Source organism: Diorhabda sublineata, chromosome 3 (assembly GCF_026230105.1).
Source record: "Diorhabda sublineata isolate icDioSubl1.1 chromosome 3, icDioSubl1.1, whole genome shotgun sequence".
In the NCBI taxonomy this organism is placed as follows: Eukaryota; Metazoa; Arthropoda; class Insecta; order Coleoptera; family Chrysomelidae; genus Diorhabda; species Diorhabda sublineata.
Window position 1 is genome coordinate 4,061,337 of NC_079476.1, and position 27,245 is coordinate 4,088,581.

The 27,245-nt window shown below is 32.8% G+C and overlaps 4 protein-coding genes across 7 annotated transcripts in view; 1 reads left to right on the top strand and 3 right to left on the bottom strand.

Annotated features, from left to right (window-relative positions):
* Positions 1 to 9,276: 9,276 nt before the first annotated feature.
* LOC130441320 (ataxin-10) lies at positions 9,277 to 11,500 on the bottom strand. Of its 2 annotated transcripts, none has more exons than XM_056774941.1 (4): positions 11,264 to 11,500; positions 10,250 to 11,213; positions 10,122 to 10,185; positions 9,277 to 9,701 (listed from the first exon to the last, which is right to left on the bottom strand). In XM_056774941.1, exons 1-4 carry the CDS (start codon positions 11,392 to 11,394, stop codon positions 9,511 to 9,513), a joined length of 1,350 nt encoding a protein of 449 aa, XP_056630919.1. In that variant the 5' UTR covers positions 11,395 to 11,500; the 3' UTR covers positions 9,277 to 9,510. The 2 variants fall into 2 exon arrangements, with proteins under 2 accessions (XP_056630919.1, XP_056630920.1); XM_056774942.1 differs by having other exon boundaries at positions 9,284 to 9,701; positions 11,368 to 11,500.
* Positions 11,501 to 12,698: 1,198 nt separating this feature from the next.
* On the bottom strand, positions 12,699 to 16,324 carry LOC130441321 (60S ribosomal protein L15). 2 transcript variants are annotated; one of them, XM_056774944.1, is made up of 5 exons: positions 16,256 to 16,324; positions 15,856 to 16,036; positions 15,665 to 15,801; positions 15,491 to 15,601; positions 12,699 to 12,940 (listed from the first exon to the last, which is right to left on the bottom strand). In XM_056774944.1, the coding sequence occupies exons 2-5, from the start codon at positions 16,025 to 16,027 to the stop codon at positions 12,746 to 12,748; spliced, it is 615 nt and encodes a 204-aa protein (XP_056630922.1). In that variant the 5' UTR covers positions 16,028 to 16,036; positions 16,256 to 16,324; the 3' UTR covers positions 12,699 to 12,745. The 2 variants fall into 2 exon arrangements, with proteins under 2 accessions (XP_056630922.1, XP_056630921.1); XM_056774943.1 differs by lacking the exon at positions 16,256 to 16,324 and adding an exon at positions 16,135 to 16,223.
* A 693-nt stretch (positions 16,325 to 17,017) lies between these two features.
* LOC130441322 (protein MIX23) lies at positions 17,018 to 18,087 on the top strand. Its single transcript, XM_056774945.1, has 3 exons — positions 17,018 to 17,140; positions 17,281 to 17,547; positions 17,604 to 18,087. Exons 1-3 carry the CDS (start codon positions 17,111 to 17,113, stop codon positions 17,703 to 17,705), a joined length of 399 nt encoding a protein of 132 aa, XP_056630923.1. The 5' UTR covers positions 17,018 to 17,110; the 3' UTR covers positions 17,706 to 18,087.
* A 602-nt stretch (positions 18,088 to 18,689) lies between these two features.
* LOC130441318 (phosphoinositide 3-kinase adapter protein 1) overlaps positions 18,690 to 27,245 on the bottom strand; it is a 111,620-nt gene continuing 103,064 nt past the window's right edge. For both annotated transcript variants that reach the window (XM_056774938.1, XM_056774939.1), the window contains 5 exons: positions 25,808 to 25,966; positions 25,147 to 25,709; positions 22,651 to 22,788; positions 20,046 to 20,118; positions 18,690 to 18,909 (listed from right to left, as the gene is read on the bottom strand). In XM_056774938.1, the coding sequence (XP_056630916.1) occupies positions 18,779 to 18,909; positions 20,046 to 20,118; positions 22,651 to 22,788; positions 25,147 to 25,709; positions 25,808 to 25,966 (1,064 nt within the window). In that variant the 3' untranslated portion in view covers positions 18,690 to 18,778. The remainder of the gene's footprint in view (positions 18,910 to 20,045; positions 20,119 to 22,650; positions 22,789 to 25,146; positions 25,710 to 25,807; positions 25,967 to 27,245) is intronic.

Here is a 27,245-nt window from a genome sequence, read left to right on the forward strand (position 1 = left end):
TCTCTTAATTTATTCTTTCTTATTCATATAATCATAAGGTTACAAAAATTGATAATGCAAATTCAACATTGATTTATAGTCTATAGTCTTCATGTTTATTAATTCTATGATCAAATATAATCAGATAAAAATTAAGCGTCGAATTATGGCCCAATTTCACTGCTTCCCACGTTATCTAAGATCATAGGAAGAGCAATTTTTTGTGATTTTGATTGTATTAATCGTGATATTTTAATCAAAAAAATTCTGTACTACGGTTTCAGGAGGACACCTCTCGCATGGTTTAAGACATGCCTCACCAACAGAAGTCAGATTGTAAGGGTTAATACAACGATGTCTTCTTGCAACCAATAGAATGTGGGGTGCCCCAAGGCTCAGTACTAGGACCTATTTTGGTTTTTCTGTTTATAAACGACATCGCTTATCTACACATCAGTGATAAAATATTTCTTTTTGCAGATGATACTAGTTTCTCTAGGACCATATCTAGAGACTTAGTCACACTTAAATCATGGTAGAATTCTAGTCTTCTCTGTCTCGATGTTTCTAAAACTAAAGATTTATCATATAAAAATATATTGCAGCCTTTTCTATTCAATTCCTCCTGTTTTGCGCTGAGATCATTTTCCAAAGAACTGAACTTATTCACCGCACAAAGTGCTAGCCATGAACCAAGGAATTGAACGGCATAATGATGAATAAAAGATGAAAAATTTCTGATATTATTTGATTATATTTATTTTCTTTGAACACTCATATTGGAACGTAATGCCGAATTATTAAAAATACGTCACTTCTTCTCAAATGAAAATTTGTAGGCAGATTGTTAATATGTTATAGTATATATCATAGGTGGGGAACCTGCGGCCTCCGCGAGATTCTTGTGCGGCCCTTTGCCACCTAGTACAAAATGGTAGAGTGTTTTTTCATTTAGAAGGAATATAGGGAATTAAAAAATTGTAGAATTGTCAGGTAATTGAAAAATTATTTATTCGGATATTTCAGAATTTCAGAAATCAATTATACTTTTTTCAGAGTATTCCGAAATGTTGGCTGTATATCCAAATAAATTATTTTATACTTTACTGAAAATTCCACATTGTTTATGTAATTTACATATCTAAAAGAAACGAATAATGTTCTATGTAATATTTATTTGAAAATAAAGTAAAATTACAAAATACTATTTACAAAATTTGTCATACAGAGCAGCCACATGCTAGCAGACCATATGTTTACATCGATATTGATTGGTTACATCATCGATTACACAGAGCCATTCATTAGTCAGCTGATTGTCTTTGCAAAAAAAATTAAAGTAGCGCTAGCAGCGCCAACTACCTTGTCTAAGAAGTAAACAAAGCTCGGTTTCAGATCTCCCATTTGAGTGTCACACCTTGCTTTGGCTTCTCTGACTCGTATCTCTCAACGCTTCCCTGTTGCGATCTTCAGCAAACTGTAGTTAACAGTGCGTGCTTATAACAGTTACACGGTTTTATTGTATTTCTAGAAAGTATACACTTTGTTAGAGATATTATTTGATATTCGTTTTTTTATCCATCATGTCAAATAGCAAGAGAAGAAAATTAGGTGATGAAAACAGAACATTTAATGTAGAATGGGAGTTAGATTTTTTCTTTACTGATGAGAAAGATAAAATGATGGGTTTGTTGTGCAATACAGTTTTAAGTACTTTAAAAAAAGCGAATACAAATAAACACTACTTGACTCGTAAAGAACATTTCGCTTTAGAAGGTGAATCACGAAAAGCTGCTCTTCAAAAGTTGAAAAATGAGAAGCATCATCAGCAGGCATCTTTTAGTGTCTTTCTAAATCAAAATTCCGCAACAAAGAATGTATTGTTGAAGCAGTGAGTATGTTAGATTCAAGAAATGTCGACAAATACAAACAATTACCTCTTTCCAGAAGAACTGTAACAGATTGACAGCACGAATTAGCGCAAAATGTAATAGAGCAACTTCATACAATTATACAAAATGAAGTTGTTTATTTTTCAATTGGTTCAGATGAAAGCACTGATAAAACAGATTCGGCACAAGTTTTATATTTTATTCGTGCTATAACTAAATATTTTCAATGTTACGAAGAACTACTTGCGTTGGGTACACTAACTGGAAGAACTTCAAAGAAGTATGTAATAAATTACAATTGATTGTCAGTAATTTAGTCAGTGTCTGCACCGATGGCGCACCTTCCATGAGAGGCAAAAAGAAGGAATCGTTGCTTTGTTAAAAAAGGAAAATTTAAACTTGAAAAAATTGACATCATTTCACTGCATTTTGAATCAGCAAAATCTTTGCGCAAAATCTACCATTTTGCAAGACACTCTGGATAGAACCATTGCCATTGTCATGCTCTCTTTAGATGAGGAAACGTATAGTGTTGACCTACCATACTACTGCAAGGTTCGCTGGCTATCAACAGGTCAGGTTTTGTCTTTGACAAACTTTTGTCAACAACAAGGAAAACATTGTGATCTATCAGATGAAGTATTTCTCAGAAACCTAAAATTTTTGTCTGATATGATGTCAAAACAAAACAATTTAAATATTTGCCTGCAAGGTGAAACGAGGTATATTTATGAAATAAAAGCGTTTAAAAAAAATTTATCTTTTTTCGAAACATTGCTTTGTCGATCGGAAATATCTGCACAACACTTCCCGGAGCTAGCTAAAATGTTAAATGAGCAGAACTGTGAAAATAAAGAGTATACTAATAGATTTTCTGATTTTGACTAGCACACTCCTGCTATAAAACTGGAATTTCAACCACACTCAATAGATATATTCGAAGCTCCTGAAGAACTACAAATGGAGTTAATTGATTTAGGGGAAGATAGTATCATCCAATCCCTTTTTAACGCTAAAAACGATCCCATAGAAATCTGGAAAAATGCTGTTGAATATCCATGTCTTCGAGAATACGCTCGCCGTTTACTTTCCTGCTTCGAAGTATCGACTGTTGTGAGACAACATTTTCTCTCATGTCAAAAATAAAAATAAATTTAAGAACGCAAATTATAGATGCACATTTAGAAGATCAATTAAAGCTGTGTGTTACGAAGCTTGATCCAAATATCCAACTATCAAACAAAAAACAAAGCCAAATAAGTCACTAACTTAGTGAATAAAAAAATATCTTTTATTGTATTTTTTTTATAATATTTTTATATTATTTTATATGTATATTATATTTAAAATTATGTAATATTATATTTTATTTTTTCTATATAAAGCAATAAATTGTTAAATCTATAGAAAAACTATAATAATTTCACAAAAGTCACTTTCTTAGGACAATCAGCTTATGCGGCCTCTCTTATTGCTGCCTAATTTAAATGTGGCCTCTAATGGTAAAAAGATTCCCCACCTCTGGTATATATGATAATAAGAAAATCAGTTAGCAGTTAGTAGAGGAAAACCTGATCGGATGATGCATCTAAGCAGGCAACAGAAGTTTCCGCCTAGCTTCTACGTAATAACTTTCAAAGTATCAGCTGACACCAAGATACAGTCTGCTGAACCATATATTTATCCACAGCTTATAATCATCGGATGTTTTGTTTTTGAATAAAATAGGAAGTAATAACAAATTATGTTTTAAAATCATCTAATTCAATATTAGTACAAAAAAAATTATTTTATTAAACCTCAATTTGTGATATGGTTGCCGAAATCGGACACCTTGTCAAAATAACAATAAAAAAAATTTAAAATGGTATTAAATCAATGAATTTTCAGTCTAGTTTGAAATATAATTATAATTTAATAATCACAATATAATATAATGCAATAAGATGAAGATTTTAATCGCAGAAAATAATTTAATTCCTTAGCGACAATAATCGCAGATGTACACTTCTTTTTCAGCACCAACACAATCAACATGGGCCCACAGTGAGCACATAACGCACATAACCCAAGGCTCCCCTTTAAAATCCTCCGATAATTTTCTTTCACAAAACGTACCAAGTGTCAACATCTTTTGATGAGGAAACTTGATGAGGAAAAAAAAGCTCCAATTCCTCTCCGTCAACATTATAAACTCTGTCTGACGTGAACTTTCCTTTGTCATAAACGTCTTCCAGAAGATCATAAAATTTCTCTGTATTTTCCTTGCTAAGCCCAAGAGCCCTGCTATACGAAGTTCCAGTTTGTTCCTTTCCGATAGTTTTGATTCGTGCCGTTTTAGAAAAAGACTGACCCATTTTTTCCTAGCAATATCGCTTTTAAATGGATGTTCGATGTTATTTCTTTCTGTCAACTGTACTGCCATTCTTCGTAATTCACTGCGAGTAAGGCCAAAAAAGGAAGCTTCCATAGTAAGGCAATAACGAACCAGCTCTTGTTCAAGATCATCACCCAAAACTGTCGGTCTGCCTCGATTGGTTTTTGCTGCATCTTCAGGTGTACCGTATTTTAAGTTGAACAACTTCATGAGCGTTGTTTTCGGAACATAAAATTTTTACTGGCCTTCTTCCACATTGCTTTCGTCATTTTAGAAAAACTCTACTTTCTTTGATCAATTTTTCCCATTATCCTTTTGAAATCTGCAACGAAATTTCAAAAGAATAAGCGTGAGTACAGATTTAGGAGACTTTGAACATGAAAAAACAAGGGATCCGGCTTAGGCAACAAGAGGGGTTTAAGCGACTAAAGCCATCAGTTTGTTAACCCGATTAATTTTGAACCAAATATCTAAACAATAAACTTAAAACTTGCCATTCAAGAATATATATATAGATATAAAGGCTTACCTGAAAATATCTAGGAAAAATAACGAAAACTGTAGCACTGCTCAAAAACTCAAAACTACTGTTTACAGTTTAATAGGACAACTGATATTAATATGTTATATTCAGCTAATTGATTTTTTCTCGAGATATTGGACAATTTCACAAATTTCTATCTACGAAGAAGCTTAGCCATCCCACTGAGTCGTCCACGAGGCTTTATAATACAACTGGCTTGTGAATTATTTCTCTTTTAATAAAATTGACGAAATATTGGTTTTGCTAGATATATTTTTATAGATTTATGTTTTAAGACCGATTCTGTAGCGTTAGAACATGAAATTTGAAACCCCTGTGTACCAGAAACACCAGTCAACGAATATTCTTTCATATTTCCGCATGTTCGATTAGCTTTGGAAATTCTATACAAAATTGTGATTTTTTTTAAGTAACAACAAAATAATGAAATATTATGAGCGTGTATACGTTTCTATTTACCTATTACCATTACTTTATACAGTATGTTCATAAAATAACATAATTTGCTAATTCGATTGCTAAGTTTACAAAAAAAATGTTCCTCCAGGGTCACTCCAAAATAACCTATCACCATATTTTTTTAAATGTGTCTCCGGAGAGGCGAAACGACTGTAAGAGAAAAATTTCCCGATTCTAGTTTTTGTTTTTTGAGCTGTAGCCCCGATTTGACAAAAGACCCTTCTCTAACATAATTTAAATTTTGACAAGTATGTCGATCAACTCGTTTCGACTTTTGTTGATTAAGCACCATCTGGAACCACCGTGTTTCGCTGGTTTTCGTAATTCAATCGTAGTCGCACTTCGCTACAGGATGAATTTCGTGAAGGTCGTCCAAAATCGACTGTTGTACTGATGCTGTGCGTAAACTGATACACTTCTTAAAGTGTCATCTTCAAACGAAGTTTGGCAACCATCATGACTATTTTTATTTTATTTACAGCTGCTCTAAACAATTGGTTTGATGTGCAGTTAGACCACTTCTTTAAGTTTCGCGGCCATAATATTCTTTGTCGTCCTACACCTCTATTTCCCTCTATCTTTCCTTACAAAATCAATCTCTGGAATTCGTATCGTTGTCCCCTAATTTGCGGGCCTTTATGGTAGTCAACAATTCTTTTTGTGTTTCCATTTTTCCTACATATTAGTCTTCCTCGAACACCCTAGAGTAGTTCTACCGCACAGGTCCAGGTGCCTTGATATTTTTTCATATTTTTGAGCGCATGTTTGATTTCTTCTATTGTTATATCTAAATCCACTTTCCAAATTCCTTGTTTCTGATGTTGATCTTGCTATTCCGTTATCATCAAAAAGTTGTTGTATATATTGTGTCCCTCTTTCTGAGTGTCTATGATTTTTTGTCGAATGTGTCCTCTAATATGTTCGGTCTTTGCTTTCTGGTTTCTACTATTTCTCCAACTTCATTACGAATGTTGAAATTGTCATATTTTCGTTCTAATTCTTCTACCCCTTTACATTTCTCTATTCTCCTTTATAATTTGCTTTCTTGTTGTTCGTTGTGTCTCTTTGTACTTGATTTCATCGACACTCTTAAATAATCTTCTTTCTTCCATCAGTGATAGTATTTCTTAGTCCGGATCAGTTTTTTTTAAATTGTTATCTCAATGGAAAAAAGAGACACTGAACTTTATCACAAGCGTACAACGTTCGATACACATCAATGTTCGGCTGATCGAAGTTATCTTACTAACTGAGGTGTCTTTGATCACGGGATAGAAATTGCATAAATTTGTATTATACCTTAATACGAGGTCTGGCTATTAAATAACGAGACTGCACGCCTAGAGGGCGCTCTAGACAGGTGGGGTAAGAAACTAGTAGTGCGTTGGGTATCTAGATATCTTTTCTATGCACGTCCTAAAACACGTTTCCGTCACTATTATAGTATTTGTATTTGTGCAAATTCCTCGTTAAATTGAAAAATGCTCCGACTGAGTGCCATAAATAGTTGCATGAGGCCTATGGGGACGATTCTCCATCTCGTGCGCGTATTTTTGAGTGGTATTGATCATTTTATTCTACATTAACGGAATCTTGATGACTGAATGGGTTCCAGTGGATCAGACTGTCAACCAGACTTACTATTTGTCAGTTTTGGCAACACTGCCAGATTGAGTTCGTAAAAAACTACATAACGCGCTATGTGTGAAGCAGTATTTGGCCAGTAAACGCACTCCAGTGATCGAAAACCTGCTGTACTCACCAGATTTGGCACCGTGCAAGTTTTTTTTTGTTTCCGAATATAAAATCTGCTTTGAAAGGGACCCGATTTGAGTCGATGGAAGCGGTAAAGCAAAAAACGGCAGAGCTCCTAAAAGCGCTCACCAAAGAAGACTTCCAGCACTGCTTCGATCAATGGAAAAAACGTATGGAAAGGTGTGTAGCGAAGGGAGGGGAATATATTGAAGGGGAGCATTCGAATGTAGATTAATTTTTATAATAAAACCTTTTTTCGTAAACAGTCTCGTTATTTAATAGCCAGACCTCGTACATAAGATCAAATTCAACGCGATGAAAATCGATTAAGACATTTTCACATAAGGTTTGTTGGGGATATTTTGATCACTATTTTTGGTGAATAAGACTTTTATATTATATTTAATATGGAGGTCCGAATTTAAATCAAACAATTGTTTTTTCTTTTATTTAGAATAGTCGATATAACAAAAAAGAAAATTCTAATTCAAAACAACATATTGTCATCAACAATCCGTATGCCATAACATGAATAAAGTGCGAAAAAATGAATTAAAATCCTTGGATGCTGCGTTTTATTTCTGTTGATAAAATCAGGCCTAAGTTTGGTCTGTCTATTTTTACGAGAGATCAGAATCCTTGAACTTCCATTTCATTTTATATATTATTTCGGTTATGCAACATACATATGAACAACTGGTTGACTTTCTTCCGTTGAATTTTAGGGCATATTGTCCATCTTTTAGCTATCCTTCTTCTTTCGATAATTCCGTTGCAGTTTTAGTTTACCTTTAGTCTCTGAAGACGATAACTCGGTTATCGAAACGTGCGTCAGACAGTTTGTTCAGTTTAATCTATTCAACCTCCAGAGTTACTAATACCGGAGTACATTTTTTCATTAACTTCAACCCTATTACCACAACATGTAACTGTTAATTATGAACCTCGTTATGAACGTATAAAAACAACACATCCGAAGAAAAAATTCAGTGTAAGAGATGTGAAAAAATGCATATGTCTTCCTCAGTTGATTTACAACAGACTTCGGTTGTTGGACAACCTTAATTGTTTAAACTGTACCTTCTAGATGTTTCTTCAATTATTTATTAATCAAATGAGTAAGATACTTTCAAATAATATATTAGATATGAGGGTTGCTATTTAAGTTTTGAGATTAAGAAATTAAAAACAAATTTTTCGAAGCATTTTCTCCATTTCGATTGACATGTGATTTAAACGCATCAACCGCTTCTGGTAGAAAAACGTTAACCTCGCAGTTTATTTTTGACCTGCCGGAGTAAGAAATTATTGAGTGCCAAACAAGTACTGTACGGCGGATGATCCATAAATTCGATGTTTTGACTGCTTAAAAGAATTTTTGTTTTGGTTCGCATTGTCGTTTTTGAAAAATTATTTGTCTTTTGCAATTGGTGTCCCTGATTTTTCAAACACATCCGGCAATATGCTGTTGGTGTACCATTTAGTATCGACAGTTCTATGTTGCTCTAATAAAACAGTGGTGACAAAAAACAAAGCGACCATTTGCTTCGAGCTTCGAACAGATTCTATTGGATTTGGCTCGTCTTGAGAGATCCATATAGTTTTTAGTTTCCAATTCATATGCAAAGATCCATAATTCGTCGAGAAGGCCAGAAAGTGGTAGCGAACATGCCACATCCGCGCGCTCCGGAATGTCAGGAGTGTAGAAAGAATTAGGCATCAGCGTAGTTGGTATTGAGGAAACAATTCATGAGCGCACGGTTAATGCAAAATTTCACTCAGATAGATTTCTGCAGCACTATTGCTTTCAGCTTATAGAAAACGAATCACACTTTGCGGGGGCATCAATAACGGTGGACATGTTTACCTGACTGTAGCACAACGCCGACTGATGCTTGAATGTCAAAAATGGTGGAGTGTGTAGTGCGAGATCTTCTCAGTCGCATACCCGCTTTCTTCTGTTCGCGTAGCGTCTGCACGGAGCAATCGGAGGTTGAAAAAAAAACGGCTCTCGTATTAATCCATATAGTATACAATTTAATCCTTTATATGATCGCAAAAGTCTTCAAATAAATCAGTACTCAGGGGGTTAACTTAAAATTTATGATCAGATTCTGCGTGAAGAATTTTAGAAGTTTGCCTTTTCCAGATGGATTTTCCAAACCTATAGACAATCCTTTAAAAAAGTACTTGGAATATTATCAGAGTCCATTTTCAAATTAGTCCTGACAAGAACTGTTTTTATATCTAATAAAACAACAACAACAATGCAAGAAAGAACAAAATATAAAAATATTTATTTGGGATTTATACAAAAGTGCTAAGTAATTGTCCAATCAGGAATCTACAGAATTGCCAACTTAAATTCAAATCGGACCACTTAGTTTTAAAAAACGGGGTATATCTGGTTATAATCGAGGTAGTTCAGTAAATTGGCAACCATAAAAGTACAACAATATCAATTTTTAATGTTTAATTTTTTATAAAAATGTTTAAATAATTTATTATGTTTGTAATGAGTCTAAAGGTACAATTTTCAACTGAGTGTCATTATCTCCCTGTAAAGTTAATCCAAATTCTTCTAAAACTGAGGATGACACCGTTCCCTTCTTCTGCAGACCTCCAATCATTTTCTGATTTTCCGGATTATTCTCACATAAATTCCTAATGGCAAAAATGCACCATTGAATAATAACTAAAAATATTTAAGGAAAACTTTCCTATAAAACGAATTAACTACACAACTTTCAATTCAATAGGTACACATTAAATATGATAATGAACTCAACTCGAAACGAAAATGACCAACAAATATGATAAATATCACAAATAATAACTACCTGCTACCATAAATAATGAAATCCTGAAGGGTGGTGTTTTAAATCACAAAGAGGCCTTTCCTCTCCTTCCCTCCGACAGAAATAACTGTTGGAGAAGGTGGGATTAAAAAAATTTATAGGATCATATTCACCAATAGTACAAGCATCTCAAGCAATTTTTTTAATATATTATTAATGTAGTTATCAAAAAAAAATTGTCCAAAGATACCTCTCTTTATAATACATATTTAGAAAACAAACAGGGTAGATGATAATTTCATTTTTGTGAAGGATACAAGGATTGTTTGCATCAATATTACAGCAGTCTAAAATAACTGGAATGACTTCAGCTTCTCGTGCCTAAAATTTTTTAGATAAATTCCAATTTGATATATATTTGTAGCAGAATTGAAAATAAACTTACTAAATTTTTCATGATATTATTCTTCCAACACATATTTCCAATTAACTGAATCAAATCTGCTTTTAAACCAAATACAGGATTAACTGCCTCGTCGCTTTGGCTTCCTGATAATTTCTGAACAGGAGTAAATGAATTATTACCGCTTTTTCCCAAACGATGAAAATTAATAAGTAATGCAGAAGCTGTTACTAAAATATTCTTATTTCGTTGAAGTTTATCAATGTATTTATCCTTACTGGATATTGAGGATAATACCCCCAACAATAATGATACTTCTTGTACTTCGTCTTGTATATATACATTAGTTATTTTGAAAAAAATGTCTGGACTCCTTAGGAAGCAATCTATTAATATTTCCAATCCTGAATCGGGAATATTAAAATCCTTATTTTGTATTTGATATGTTCTGATCATGTTTAATATTGTTAATTTATGCTTATGTCTCAACTCTTTATAGAAACTCCAAAAATAATCGTCTGATATACATTTCTCAAGAAAAAAACAAATAAATTCATTTTGATTTTCACATTCTTCTAGGTTCAACATCATTTCAAATAAATTAATGTCTATGGGATTGAACAAAGACATGTTGTATATTAGAGCTGAACATTCATATGTATACATCTTATGTTCCATGAGATTTTTAACAAAATCCAAGAATTCTGAATATACTTTTTTAGATGCTACCAAGTTTGAAGAAATTAAATTTATTAGAAATTGCAATATTATTTTTAAACATAAATGCAATGGATTTGATGTTTTGATATAATGCTGGGTGGTTTGTAAAATATTAGTATTTTCAACTATGAAATCCTGGACATGTTTATTCGTAGTGCAGTTTCTTAATGATCTGTAGAGCTCAGTTACTACTTCAGCAAATTCTTCTTTATGTGAAGAGCTCAACTGTACAAAATGATATAAGTATTTTTCTATTAACTGTAAAGCTTCGGTAGTCGCATCAATCCTGAAAATTTATAGAAATACATTAAATAAAGAAAAAGTTTTGTTACTTACTTATAAACTTTTCCATTTTCAAATATTTTGAATGTTTCCTTCAAAAACATTATCAATTCCTGTGGATTTTCATAACATTCTTTGAAATATTTTTTTATATTTACATGTTTTATATCTCCACTGAATTGCATTATTAATAATTTATATTAATTGGCTTATTTTAAAATATGTTCTTAATGTTATGGTTAAGTTTAAATATGTTTAGAAAAATATCTTCTTCTTTTTTATTGTAATGTCATAGAAATGAATGATTTCAGCTAAATATTAATCAACATATCGATGGCCTAACTGCAGTACCCCGTATCTTGAAAAATGCAACTATACAAGGGAAACAAAACACAAATTCAAATAATTGCTAATTATTAGTATGTTACATAAGGAGTTTGTAAAGTGATACATTTCAAACTAGCTACTGTTATGCACGAGTCGCGTAGCGGTGAGTGCTGAAGCATAAGGAGTGCCAATACACTTTCGAAAGAGTTGAGTACAGTATTTTCCCTACGACCACGTAAAAAATTGTTCAAATAAAATGTTTTAATAAGTTAATTAAACCATATCACACATGTGTTGAAAAGTATATAAACACATGTGGTGAAAAGTTGAATAATCCTACAATATTTATTTTGTAATAGTAGAGACGACAAAAACTAAAAGAATGATTATGAAATATTTCAAAACTAAGGAACAGAAAGAAAACCAATAGAACAATAATTTTTTGTAACAATATTAGATACCTAACAAGAATTAAATAATTATTTTGTTTTACATTTTTTCTGGGACGTTATAAAAGTGAAATGTAAAGTTGTTATTATAATAATTACTAAATTCCAGTGAATTTTGTGAATCATATTGTCTCCGTTTTCAGTCTTCTTACATTTGGCCTTTTGCCTTTCGATACCCAGTCAGATTAATATTTATTCGCATATTCCCTACCATCGTTCCAGGCCATATGTAACATAAGAAAAAGAAGCATTTCAATACATGTATGTTTTGTTATTTTTTAGTACAAGTGTGAAATAAACTACTTTCTTCCGTAATAATGAGTGAAACACTACATAAATCCAGAGCACTACAGTTGGAACCAAATTTCTAATAGTTAATAGATCATCTGTAAACACTGGGTTCCCCAGTATCTTAGCATAGGGTGACACAATAGATCCCTTAGGTCACAGTGTATATCTATATACATGTGCTGCAAGTTAATCAAGATAAACATATCAAAGTTAGCTATAATTTGCAATAGTTGATAAATATGTAAACATTTTTATTTTATATTTCAACATAGCTTAAGTAATATTTTACAAATATTAAACTATTACAGAGTTTTCATGAGCCCTATGAATAAATTTTCATTATGATCATATGTTCACTCAAAAGCAATACTTTCCAATTTTGATATGTAAGGAGCTACAGAGGGAGAATTAATAAAAAAATATAACTTGAGAATAAAGTTTATCCGTTATAATTATAAAAAAAGTTACATTAACGTTTTCTACGTAATTGCAAAGAATTCCTCCTAAGCCAAGCGGCACGTCTGGATCCTCCTTTAGTTTGAGAGAACCTATGTCCTTTGCCCAAACCACGAGACGATTTACCAGCAGATGTCTTGCCACGTAGTTCTCTGTGTTTGTGGACAGCATTTACTATCCAGTTAACTTTAGCATCTCTGCGAATAGCCTAAAATAACAGTCAAAATTTCAAATAATTTCTTCTTCTATAAACTTAAATAAAAATCAGGACAAAATTAAAAAATCACTTTAATTAATCTAAATATTTACAATAAAAACACAAAATAAAACTAAGTTATATTGAAATAATAATGAACACCTACAAACTAGTCAAATATGAACTTAACATAACCTTAATTTGCTTTATTTTTACCATAGAAGTTTGGTTTTGCTGGAAACTCATAAATAAGCTATGATACCTTCAAATTGGAAAAGAAAAAAAAAGTAAAAGGGAATAAATGCATATGGATCAACCCTAATACTGCGTAGCTCTCCTGTACTTCTTATCACTGCATTCATGCGTCACGGCATGCTTGATATCAAATACTAAACAAAAGCTTTAGGTATATTCTCCCATTCTTCAATAGTGACCTCTATGAGTTCGTTATGATTAGAAACAGTGGGACTATGATTTCGATTCCTTTTTGAGATATTCCCATAGATGTTCTATGGGATCCATATCCTGTGGAAACTCTAATAAAGGGATATCGACATCATTTAAGTAGCCAATAACCGGTTCAGCCATATGGGGACGAGAGCTGTCTGACATCAATAAAAAAATAGGTTCAACAAGGGGCACTTTAGCAGAGATATTACAGCTGGTAAACCTTTCTCCTTGCCTCCTCATACAACCATCTGGAGCTTTAAGGTTAACTCTAATTTCATCAGAGAACAGATGGTCCCGTTCTAATATAGTCTTATAAAATTCAATCTCTGAACTTTGTTCTCTGTCTTCTGTTGGTTAACTCTGCTTCTAACCGTTTTTAGCAGAATGCTGGCGACTCTCCTGTTTCTGAGAGCATGTTGTCTCAAGAAACCTATCCTCAATTTGATCAACGTTTTTGTCCTTGTTCTGGTCTTCAATGGCATGAACCAGTTTCATTATATCGCCTCCCTATGTGACTGATGTTGGAATGTCTTCGTAACAAACTAGCAACATATCACATTGAATATCTTACATTCTGGAGAGTTGATGTTTGCACTGCCTCCTCCATTGACAAATTTCTTCAACGGTTCATTATTTTACTTGATACACTCCTAAAGGAACTTCCAAACAGTTACAATCAACAGCTTGCTTCAAACAGGAGCTTTACTTTAAACAGCACTTTTTAAGAAACTAATTACTGCCAAAAATAAGATTATGTTATATTATAGTTAACTTGAATAACAACTGTCACTGTCAAACAAGGTCCATAGCCTACTTGTCATACAGTAAATTATAACTAAATAAAGAATATCAAGGGATGCGTTAATTCACTGCAGACTACACATTTTTCTCAACATAACCAAAACATACAACAAAGTCACAATACATATAAAAATCCAAGATTAGTCCACTTGTGTCTGTGAACGAGTTCAGGTGGAAAAGGAAATTTTAGGTGGTATATTCATTTATAAAGTAGCTGTGGCTATATAGTGTTATAGTATAGTTTGTTCTGTATAAAAATAGTAATGAAGTGCAAGAAAATATTCATGCGCCTATTACAAGAACAACAAAGTCAAATAATGCTCAATGTAGTAAAATTTTGAAAAGAAAATGGAAGTATTTCTGCTAGAAATAATGAAGTAAAAAAAATTTAAGCACTTGAAAGTAAACTGAGTAACAAATTATTATCTTAAGAAGCAGGAGGCTTGTTTAGTAAAAATTCTGAGCTGATAATTAAAAATGCACAAAAAGAATTGAGAAAAGCTCGTTGCATACAGAACAGTTGAATGCCAAGCATTAAAATAAGCACAGAGAAAAAGTAAGAAAAAAACAATTCGCTTCTTTGTCCAAAAGTAAAGAAACTGCAGTTTGATGATGTTGATCATATACCCTTCTATAACAATAACAAGGAACCCACTAGATGCAAAAAAGCACGATTCTAGTTGCAAATAGCATAGTCATATTTTTTGTCAAAAATGTAAAGTCCACCTTTGCCTTGTAAAAAATCGCAACTGTTTCATAAATTTCCATAGAAAATGAAGTCTTATTATATAGAAATCTACATTCTTTTTTTGTTACAGTACAATTCTTTGATGGATTAAAAAACACTCGGCAACAAGAAAAATATTTTCTTACAAAGAAATTGGAAGTACATACTTTTAGTTATTCACAGATTGCAAGTTATGACATTGACTGCTCTGTGAATGAATACACACTTAACATCACGAGTGTACTTTGGGGTTTACAAAAATATTTTGATTACTTGGGTCAAATTCAAATTAAAAAAGGAATAGAACTTTTGGTAGTGTAATTGAAAATGACTACACATACCAATTGAACATCATTGTCAAAAAAATGAATAGTTAGAGAAACTGTCAAAAAATAAATAGAGAAACGTTTCCTAGAAATCAATATTCAAACAGTAAGTTTATTGTTGTCTAGTGGATAGTTCGGTCAATACAGAATAATTTGATGCCATTATTTAAAACAAATTGTTCCCTTTATTTCAAATAATTATTTTGCAGGAGGTTAATACATTTCTATTAAAATTTATTAATGATTACAAGTACTTACTTTGTGTGATGGGTCAACCAAAATGACTTCAAAGTATTTGTAAGTTGAGTCTTGACCTACCCAATAAGAATTAAGAACTCTTAATCCACCACATCTTCTACCAACACGTTCCTAAAACCAAAATATTGTATGTATTTAAAAGAAGTTAAGTCATATAAATACAGGAATATTTACCTCAGCAATAGCTTGCAAGTTACGGACTGGTTTCAATTCATTAACTCCATGGCTTTTTGGTTTACCATAGGTAGCACCTTTTGGTACGGGACGTTTGCGACCTCCACGACGTACTCGAATACGATAAATAACAAACCCTGAAATATAAGTACATTCAACGAATTAGATTAATTTTAATTTAAATAATTTACCTTGCTTAGCCCTGTAACCTAGTCTTCTAGCTTTGTCGGGGCGGCTGGGTCTTGGTGCCCTATGCAATTTAGTTAACTGGCGATATTGCCAGACTCTCACCCTAAGTAAAAATCTAAGAACATCACTTTGTTTTTTCCGGTAAAGTTCTTGAATATATTTGTAGGCTCCCATTATTTCAACCTAAAACAATATGCACTGTCTAAAAGATACACATAACCACACTTTGGTTAGACTACAAATAATACAATGAATTTTATTTTTAATTTAATCATACACACAAAAATACAACTACATAAGTTTTGTTTATCCTAAATTACATCTATTATGAATTACAAATTGAATTTAATATTATGGATTGCAATAATTATTAATAATTTAGAATATTTTTCACTACCGTACCTACAACGACATCGACAAAAAAGAAAGCAAGCACGCAAACTCAGAACTTAACAAAAGTTGACATATGACAGCTCCATAGAACAAACATAAATAGATAAAATGTAATCACACAAATACTAAGTGTCTCAAAAAATGCTAAGACTATCTTATTAATTTTACGAAATGTATATGACAAAATTTTCACACTAAATATATTATTATCATTTGCCCTATTGTTTAGAAGAAAAATTAGTTTATTATCGTTAAAATATTCCAGCAATTTATTAACTTATATTGACATAAAGTCAACTATTGCTATATATATTTCAAATTGCACCATTCCATTTAGTCTATTCATATTATTACCCATATCGTGTACAATTTCTCTGATTATGAGAAGTTTAAAGGAGCGAATGATTAAACAGTTAATAATAGGGAGTATATTAAAACTGTCAGTCGAAATGTGTTAAATGAAGGTGGCGCTACGTTAGGAGCAGGGTAAATTTTATAGTAGACGACAAATATTATTTACACCTAGGACAACCTTTCACACTTATACAATATACACTCACAATTTATTGCTACATTTATACCCTTTCTCTACACCCACGCCATTATGAAAGATTTTTGAACTGTTATTTATTGAATTCAGTGGATACTTTTGCAACTTTCTCCCATATAAGATACTCCTTTGTACCCTCCTAGAATTCATTGGATTCTTTTACCTAAAGTTTTTGGAAATAATCCAATTCACGTGCCGTGAACGCACCCTAAAAATGTTCTGTGTCATTTCACAACATTTATTGAGGTTATGGAAAAAGTTCCGTAACCACGTTTAAAATTAACTAGATATTAACCAGAAAGTGAATTGCTGTAATGGAATGTGTCGATTTTAGCGAATTTCAGGTATCTGGAGCATTTTGACATAAATATATTGCGTTAATCAATATTATATCTGTACATTTAGCGGTTATCACATAATCTTGTTTTGGCAAAGTATTCAATTAAGGTTATCTTCATCATTAACTTAGCTTAATTTGTTTTAGGAAACCTTGAAGGCTATGAGGAAACCACACGATTTAATAATTAACACAATAAATAGTACAGTTCCAACAGATTCTTTTCACATAGACCCAGTTGAAGCATGTAAGAACTTACATGAGAGTCTTGAAAAAGGCAATATCCAAAGGGAAGATTATATTAAAAAATGTATTGCAATTACTACTGAACGAGTTAAAAGACTTAGAGAACAAAGAGAACAAAATTCTGATGATATTCAAATATCCAAACAGTTGAGAGCCGATCAGACTACAGTATGTTTGTGTTTATTATTTTTTAATAATAAAGATTTATTTGTGTTTGTTTTCAGTTGAGGGTATTACAAGTCGAACTTACTGTTGAAGATTTAATTAGGCAAAGAACTGCCAAAGTATTCAATGAACGATGTAGAAAATTTTACAAACCTTTATGATTGTTATTTATAATACTTGAAGAAGTCTCAAATGTAGTGTTCATATATTAGAATTTATACTATACAAAATTATTGCCTTGATTTATTAAAGTGTTAAAGTAAATCATATGGGAACTTGAATAATTATCTTATAATCTTATATCTTATAATCAATTTCATTTTTATAGTCTATTATTATGATTGAGAGAGTAATGAAATGATGAAGAATGTAATCCATGGGCTTATCAGTTGTTTTCTAGACAGTTTCTTCAAGCTGTACTACAAATATTTTTGTATGAAATAACATTTGTATAAACATGATGAATATATGGGGTATTCAATTATATTTTCATCTAATTAACCTGCTAATCACTTCCAAATAAATGAAGGTAAAAAAGTTTAATTTTATTATTTTATTTTGCTAGCAGTTTGGTCTTGATCTATTAACTGAATGTCTGTTGTAGTTGCTGGGAGAAAATCGTCATCACTGATAACATTGTTATCAGGATGCCAAATTCCTGTTCTCCCGAAGACATTTAAGTGGCTCTGCATTGTACATGCTTGATTAAATGAGGTTCCAAATAATTGTAGAAATTTGAAATAATGTCTTCAATTTCTCATCTCATTGATATTTGAACTTCCTCCTCATACTAAATGCTCATAGGTCTCATAGAGCATCGTCTAATGGTTGAATAGTGAAACCACTCCATTGTCTCAAGCAAGATCAATATTCTTTGTGTGTGTTGCATGCCCATCAAAAAGTAATAAACTGTGTGATTCCTTGGTGGATTTTGAAAAAATTATGAACCAGGCTAAAAAAATTCAGCCCACCCTCCAGGTGGCAGATCCAGTTCAAACTTTTGCTGCTTTTTTACGTGAGAAAATCAGCACAGGCGATAAGGTTAGGTTAAGTTTAATTGAGATTTTTAAAATTACAAATTATTAAAATATCTGCTTTCAGTTGTTAAAACCGATAACTTTAAATAGAAAAATAAAAAACAACAATTAAAAAGGTACACATTATATTTCTTTAGATAATACAAAAATGTGATGTTAAATTAAATACAACATAAATATATAAAAACACATAGGTACTAAAGTGGTTTCGCTAAATTTGGTACTTTAAAATTCATATACTCGTGAATCTCATTGCTAGGGGTACTAATCTCGATGTTGGAGTAGTCGTTAGTAACTTTTCGTTCTTTGGTTTGTATATCTTCAAATCCTGAAAAATAATACCACATTTATTAGTTTCTGTATCGGGTGGGCAACTAAGAACAGCTTCAGGGAAAAAATTATAACAAACGAGAAACACGTGGAATTTATTTTCAGATGGCATATTTGAAAATATCACTTTGAGAAAGCATTTTTTTTCAATTTGCTCAATTAAGTGGCACTTTTTATATGATAATCGAATGCTTCAACAAATTCTGCGTATTTTTTATTATACAATTTTTAATCTATCTCTTCAAATAAGAAGTAAGGGAGAGTGGGAAACTTGCTATGAAAAAATGCTTGTAAGTCCGGTTCTGCTTAACCTATTTTAGTATCATTTGTATATATATATTTGTATAAATATTTCAAAAATAATGAAAGCTTGGCGGCCGCAGATGGAGAATTTTATTCAAAATTTGGTCAGAATAGTGATTCAACTCCCCAAAAACAGGATTCCGTGAAGATGCCAATTAAACTGGTCATTCAAAACAAAGTATATAAATTCTAAGCAATTAAATTAACAATGTGAATGCTAGAGGGCGCCGTTTCATATATTTTAGACCCAATTCACATTTAAATAGCGAAAATTGCATGTCAATATATTTTTTCTGCTCCGAGATATCTTAAAAAATGTGTAAACGGCGAGAATTTTTTCTCAAACGTTTATTAGTTCGCCCAAACGAAAATTGGATATTTATTCTGGATGGAAAATTCTTACATTGGTCTACCTAAACAGTTTTATATTAAACTTAGTATTACCGCTAGATGGCGTTATCTAAATATAAAGCTAATATTACTAACAATGAGAACAAAGTGTTAAATAAAGTACATAACAAATCTAATAATCAACATATTAGATCACTAACTACATAATTAGTCATACCCTAGATATTCAACGTATCGTTAAACATTGTCTATATATGAAATCAGTCGCTGAATATTTTCGAACTGTGGCCGTCAAACTTGCATTATTTTTAAAATTTTGTTTAGTAATAACGACACGTTGTTCTATCGTGTAACGCTTCATTTTTACTAATCCTAAACTGTCAGCTGTCGATTCGTTTTTTTTTAATATTGCCATACTGCATAAATGGCGGCAAATTTAAATCTTGTGTTAATTTTGGGACACCCTTTATTAGTACTTACCAGGAATGGGCAATCCTGATGGTGGATATTGAATATAAAATTCATTGGTTAAATTCTGTGGTTGTGGTGATCCCTGGAATTAAAAATAATTATCATTTCAGTTCAATAATGACGCTCAAGTGGAATTTATTTTTTCATCAATTCGAAAAGGTGGAATATAAAGTATTCTGAAACGAATCAATACACAACTATCTGAAACAAGTTGTAAAATCCGAAATAACCTCAGTTGAAAAAAATATTTACACAAGTTTTAATTCAAAAATTGTTCGATTCATCTATGAAGAGGTTTATGACATAATACTATAGCCCCCACTACATTACTCGCTCCGATGTTTGGACGAAGTTAACTGGAGTTCGAAGCGAGTGTCCATCGTGCAATCTCGCGAGAAACTCAAACTCTCAAGGTCTGCGCACTTGGCAACATGAGCGTTCAAATAGCAGCTGCTATGCGCTGCAATGTGCACTCTCTCTTGTTATAATTACGATTCATTTTTCATGACTCTTTAAACAGGATAAATATTTTAGAGAAGGAAATTGAAGTGAGTCAAGTAGTGCAGCTACACGCCTCGCAATCGAACTTCTTATGTCAAGTCCTTTAACTCGACGATGATGGAAAGTTTCGTGCGGCAAAGCAAAGTTGCAAGAAGCCAAACGAAGCTTATCTCCACATTATCTTATTTCGTAAACTTCGATCAACTTTGCGAGTAGTGTAGTGGACGCTTACCTATTAACATGTTCTAATTATTCCTAGTAACATAAATAAAACATAACCTACAATTTCAAAAGTTCCTACATTCCTTGACTACGTGCAATGGTATTTATATGAAAAATATGGAGGATTGAGGCTATGGGGAATATCTCATATGCGAGAAAAGTGCATCCAACTGTATACGACAAGTGACAGTTCATGAACCTTCTAGAGTGGCGCTGGTGTAGACAATGAGCATGCTATGAATGTAGCAATTGTAGATGAATTGAAATATGCTGAGTTAAAAAATTCAATAACTCGCGCTGTACGAAAGTGTGAACAGTTATTCAGGGGGTAAATAATATTTGGTGCTTCCTTTAAAATTTACTTCGATGCTAATGCAGCGCCACCCGTACACAGATTGTTTACCTCTATCTTCCGTGATTAAAAGTTTTTTAGTCTTTTTAGAGTACGTGCCATTGAACACTCGTTCGCGTTTCCTAAAATTCTCGTTATTTTAACATAAAAAATCCGCGGGTATTGAAGCTAAATTTATAAGTGATCCTAGCTTACAATATGGCGGCTTATATGGATTAATTGTTTTAATTTCCTCTAAATGTTATATTCTAATATGATACTGCCATCTATATATAAATATTGAAGTAGTAGTTGACAAGGTCTACAGCGCAGTCGCAAACCATTGCTGTCTAAACATATGAGGGTAACAGTGTCGATCAATGTAAGGTGGAGAATAAACCGATGATGTAATAAAGCTGCTCTTGGACTGTAAAAATGACTTGCATCGTGGATATTATGCATTGAAATTATTAAAATTCACTATAAAAATGGTGAAAGTTTGGCAGAGACTGTTCGTAAAACTAAAACATTTTTGGTGGAAAAATTTGAGCTGTTGGGACAAGTTAGTGATGTGAAGAATAAAACCCGTGCACGTCGCTCAAGAACAACTGCGAATATTGCTGCTGTAGCCCAAAGTGTTGAAGAAAACCCAGGTTTGTCCATTCCTCGTCGTTCTTTGGAATTAGCCATTCCATAAACGTCATTACACCGTATTTTGCATAAAGACTTGGGTCTTAAGGCCTATAAAGTTCAGTTAATACAAGAACTCAAGCCGGCCGATCATCAACAATGTCGTGTCTTTGCTGATTGGATCCTTGAAATGCATTGTCGAATCTGGGGCTCGGAAAACCTAAGAGTTATTGTTGAAAATCCTCTCCATCCTCAACGCGTGACTGTTTGTTCGATTTATGGTCTGGCGGTGTCATTGGACCTTACTTTTTCGAAAATGAGACTGGAGCAACAGTTACGATGAATGGATTGCGCTATCGAGAGATGATTAATGATTTTTTATGGCCGGAATTGGATGGTATTGATTTGGACAACGTTTACTTTCAACAAGACGGCGCTACGTGCCATACAATCAACGAAACCATCGATCTTTTACGGGAAAAATTTCCGGACCGTGTTATCTCTCGAAGAGGTGATCACAATTGGCCACCGAGATCTTGTGATTTAACAACTTGCGACTTTTTCCTTTGGGGCCACGTGAAAGATAAGGTCTACGCCAACAGTCCAGCATCGATTCAAGACCTCAAAGATGGAATTCGTGAGGCTATCGAGGACATAGGGCAGCCGCTTTGCAATTTGGTTACGGAAAATTTCATGAAAAGGATATGGTCCTGTAAGCGCAGTCGTGGCGGCCATTTGGCTGATGTTGTGTTCCATTATTAATGGCATACCTTCCTCTTTATAATGAAATAAATCGATATCGAAAGATCGCTCACCACGATCGTGGACTTTGATGGAAGGAACAGAAAGGGTATTGCAATCTTTGCGACCGTTATGTTGAGAAAACTATTGATAGTATAGGGGGAAAATTAAGATTAAATTCGATCTTACCTGGATTAACTCATAAGAATGTTCTTCTCGCGTCTTGACGAAAGGTTTTGGAGCGGGTAGTGTATTGTAATTCAATTCTAGTACTACTTTGTTCAAATCATTCCTTATTTCAACGTCTTTGTGTTTACCGGGCATTAACTGGAAAAATAAGATAGATTATGATTTTTTAAACATATGGATATGTTAATTTTATTCTCTCTTGAATCAATATTTGAATGTGTTTCATATGGATTATGAATAGGAGGAAATGTTGTACTGCTATCATCGTAGCTAGACTATCTAAAGCTCGCGATCCAGGATCAGAATACTATGGAAATCCAGTATCTGGAATGGCTGCAAGGTCGCGATCTAACTCTTCCCCAGTTTCTGCTAAACCTAGTCTCATTAGGTGCTTCCTGATGTAGCTGTCCTGACAAAAAGCCGGTTAAAAGAAAAAAAATATCTAAGTAGTCATTTGTCTTTTTTTTGCTCTATCAGTCATAAAAGAAATTTTTGTAATGGAACAATCGACCAGTGGAAATTTCATTCAGATTTTTTGCTTCACCTGAAATGCATTGTAATCACATTTTCCTAATTGCAGAAAGGTTTCAGATCAGTGAAAAGCTTTTCCTCTCCTTTTCTGGTATTCTGGTAAGTATATTAGCTTCCTCGTCTCCCTTTAATTCCGAATGACCGGGAATCTAAACCAAAAAGCTTTTGAACTTTTCGAACTTAGTAGTTGATTTCACAAGGTTGCACTTCACCAAAGAAAGAAGTATCGATAAATTGACATTTTGGGCGTCTATAAGCGAACTCGGTGTTCATAAGCTACGTCTGCCTGTCGAGTAGGTCTTGCAGATATTGTTTTAGGTGGGATTAACTTAGACAGCTCGGTAGCGCATCTGCGGTGGTAGTAAACAGAGTCAGATCAGTGACCTGTCTTCTATGCTCCAAGTCTCCAGATCGCTTATAAATGGAATTGCTCTCATCTGTATTGAGTCAAGCATCCTCAAGGTATGCTTGGAAGCCGAGCTCAATATGTGCGAGCAATACACCACAGATGGACGTCTTGTAGAGGATTAGAAGCCGTTGCGGTATACATAGTTTTTTGGTCTTGACGCTGGCTCCATGTTTTTGATAAGCTGCCTTAGCTGATTCGACCAAGTGACTATTCCAGGACTTATTACTCTCAATTTCAACTCTCAACAAGCGAATTTTCGGTGGTGGTGAAATTATATGTGAAGACAGTATCAAATCATGTACTACAGTGCCAAACTTCTTTGTAAAAACGGCAGCTTTGGTCTTTGCTGCATTAAACTCAATTTGATTGCCTCCATTCCACACTATAATGTCTTCAAGATCGCTATTAGTGGTGGTAATCTGTTGCTGCCTATGAATTTGGGTGTTAGCCGAGTTTGTTACTTATTTAACGACGACACCAGTGTGCCATCGTCAGGTTTGCAGTTTTATCAGGAGAAAGAGATGAATCACTGGGAAACCTTTCTGAGGTGTGTCCATAGATAGCGACCTGGATGGATCGGTCTTTGAGAAAGCTACTAAGCTAGCCGATAAGTTAGGAAGATCTACGATCTTGATTTATTTATAAGGTTGTCATGCCAAATCCGCTGATGAGATTAGCAGCCTGAAGATCTCAAGATTTGCTGGTTAACGACTTTCTTCATCACATTACTCCGATGAAACTCATAGTATTCACTGTATTTTGGTTCCTGGGATAGAATTTCAGAATAATATTTACTAGTCTCGGCTTAACTTTAACTTGTTTTCACAAGTGGATTGAAAAAGAGGAATATTTTTGGAATGCAAAATATGATAATTATAAAAATAAACACAAGCAAGAAGCTGAATATTACAGATTAAGAGATTCTGCTAAAGTTCAGTACCAAACTTAACAATTCAAGATGTGAAAAATAAAATCAAAAGCATTAGATCGACTTTATTTATCAGGAATAAAAGAGAGTAAAGGTTTCAATGGTCACTGACATTGGGGTAGACGATGTTAGTTATACAGATGATAGTGCCAACAAGAAAAAATATACTACCTTCATCTGAACTCACATGCGAAAAAAGCATGCTAGTAAACTAGAATGTGTGAGTACCAAATCTTTTGCTAGTGATACGCTTGCATTTTACTCGGCCGAGTACACTGACAGGTCTGAATGAGCTTTTCAAGTACCTACTCATGCAACAGATTCATTATTGTGCCAAACATTGATCCGGTAAACGTTTAATGATGACGGATCCGCTGGATTACCAGTACCAGATTTATTCCATACAAAACTTAGAAGTTTGATGAGCTTACGAATAGAAAAATAAGTTCTCATAGTTCATTATACTGTTTAACTGCTAGATAAATTTTTTTAGAATAATTTAACAATTTCCATATTTTCTGATAGTCTTTTAAGTTCGAACCAAATCCAAATACACCTTTGATAAGTTAACATAAACTTTTTTTTAATTGTGATAGTAATAAAGAAGTTATATTGGAAAAATCCTCACCGCTCTATCCTCATTATCAGAAATAGTACCACTATCGCCTAAACTACATCCGCTAAGAGTACTGATCCTTCCTGATGAACCTGAACTGGAGCTGCTTAAACTTCGAAGGGGCCTATTATTGATAGAAGAAGAATCAGAGTTGGAGCTCGTGTAAGAAACCTTCAAGTTATTTTCATGCTTCGGTTTAGAAAACAATTTTTTCATTCTCTCAAACGGAGTTGGTTTTTTCATTGCAGATTTCATTTTATTTTGAATTTGTTCGTATTTGAGTCGCATTTCTGTTAGTTGTTCTTGCTTTTCCTTGAAAGACTTTTGCACATCGTTCCTGTTTTTCCACTCTTCTACAAGTTTTTCGGCTTGTGTTATGGAATGAATATTGTTTTTGAAGTCTGTTATTATTTCTACTAGTTCTTTTTGTACTTTATCTTCAAAATCATCAAATTTTTTATTGGTTTTAGCGTGTTTTTGTACTAATTCTACAGGGGTTCTTGCTCTAACGGATTCTTCTTTATTCAGGAGATTATTTGTTGGTTCTGACGTTGAGTCTTCGTGTATTGTCGTGACTGAAATAACATAAACACGTTACTTTGATCTATTATCACAAATTGCATCGTAGTTTATCAATATAAAAACCATATCAAATAACTGCTAAAAACCTTACCAGGCTTGTGCATTGGTATGTATTCTAGACTACTAGCGGGCCATTCATTGCCGCGACCTGTTGGTGAAGGTAGATTTATGTCTTTCACAACTGGTCGTGGTGCAGGACATACTTTGTAAAATTGCTGCATACTTTTTGGTATCATATAACCGTCAGCATCTACAAATGTAAAATAATTACGAGATTTTTCAAACAGTTTTATCAAATAAAATTGTTATATAACAAGATATAAGATATAGATATAAGACTAGTGTCGGTAGTGTAGTGTATAAGGGAGGTTTTTTTGTTTTGCCGTAAAAATGAATCGTCGTGAAAATAGAAAAACGGTTTGTTGTGAATATCCACATGAAACTAGGAAAACCTGGGAAACACTCGAAAAAACTTGGAAAAACTTGAAAAAACCTGAAAAAACTTGAAAAAACTCGAAAAAACTTGAAAGAATTTGAAAGAATTTGAAAAAACTTGAAAGAGTTTGAAAAAATTTGAAAAAACTTGAAAAAACCTGAAACAACTTGAAACAATTTGAAAAAACTTGAAAAAACTTGAAAAAACCTGAAAACACTTGAAAAAACTTTAAAAAACTTGAAAAAACTTGAAAAAACTTGAAAGAATTTGAAAAAACTTGAAAGAATTTGAAAAAATTTGAAAAAACTTGAAAAAACCTGAAATAACTTGAAACAATTTGAAAAAACTTTAAAGAATTTGAAAAAACTTGAAAAAACTTGAAAGAATTTGAAAAAACTTGAAAGAATTTGAAAAAACTTGAAAAAACATTGAAAAACCATGGGGTTAAAAATTGATATAGAAAATGGAAGTGACTTTTCTTTAACACCACCTGAAATTAGAGTTGTATAATCAAATTTATTGCCGGAAAAGTCAAGGAAAGTATTTAATATGGCATAACTATTTTGAATTGGCAACAGGGATGATCATATAAATAAGTAGCATTATATTGTAAAATTAGAGTATATATCAAACTAATACATAGATTTTCATGTTGATTATTATCATAATTTTCGATAACTAAGTACTAAGTTCAATTGAACAATATTTTATGGAATATTCATAAGAATAAAATAATATTATTTATTTAACAAAAAACTACAACAAAAATATTTAGTAGTCTTAGATAAAGTATAGTAGTCTACTCGCGTATAATGAGTTATTATTCACTCGGTGATTCACTCGTTGGCACTCGTGGCAATCAACCTCATGAATAATAACCTGCATTATACGCTTGTGAATAATACACTATACGAATATTAACATCTAGAATCTATTATACAAGTGAATAAATGTCACGAAAGAATTATCGCACAAAAAATAATAAAAAGCAAATGTTCTTGTAGATAATGAAATTTCAACCTAAAATTGAACGCGACTTTCGAAACTATGATCAAAATCTGGTTTTGGGTTCACAATCAGCTAATAGATGATT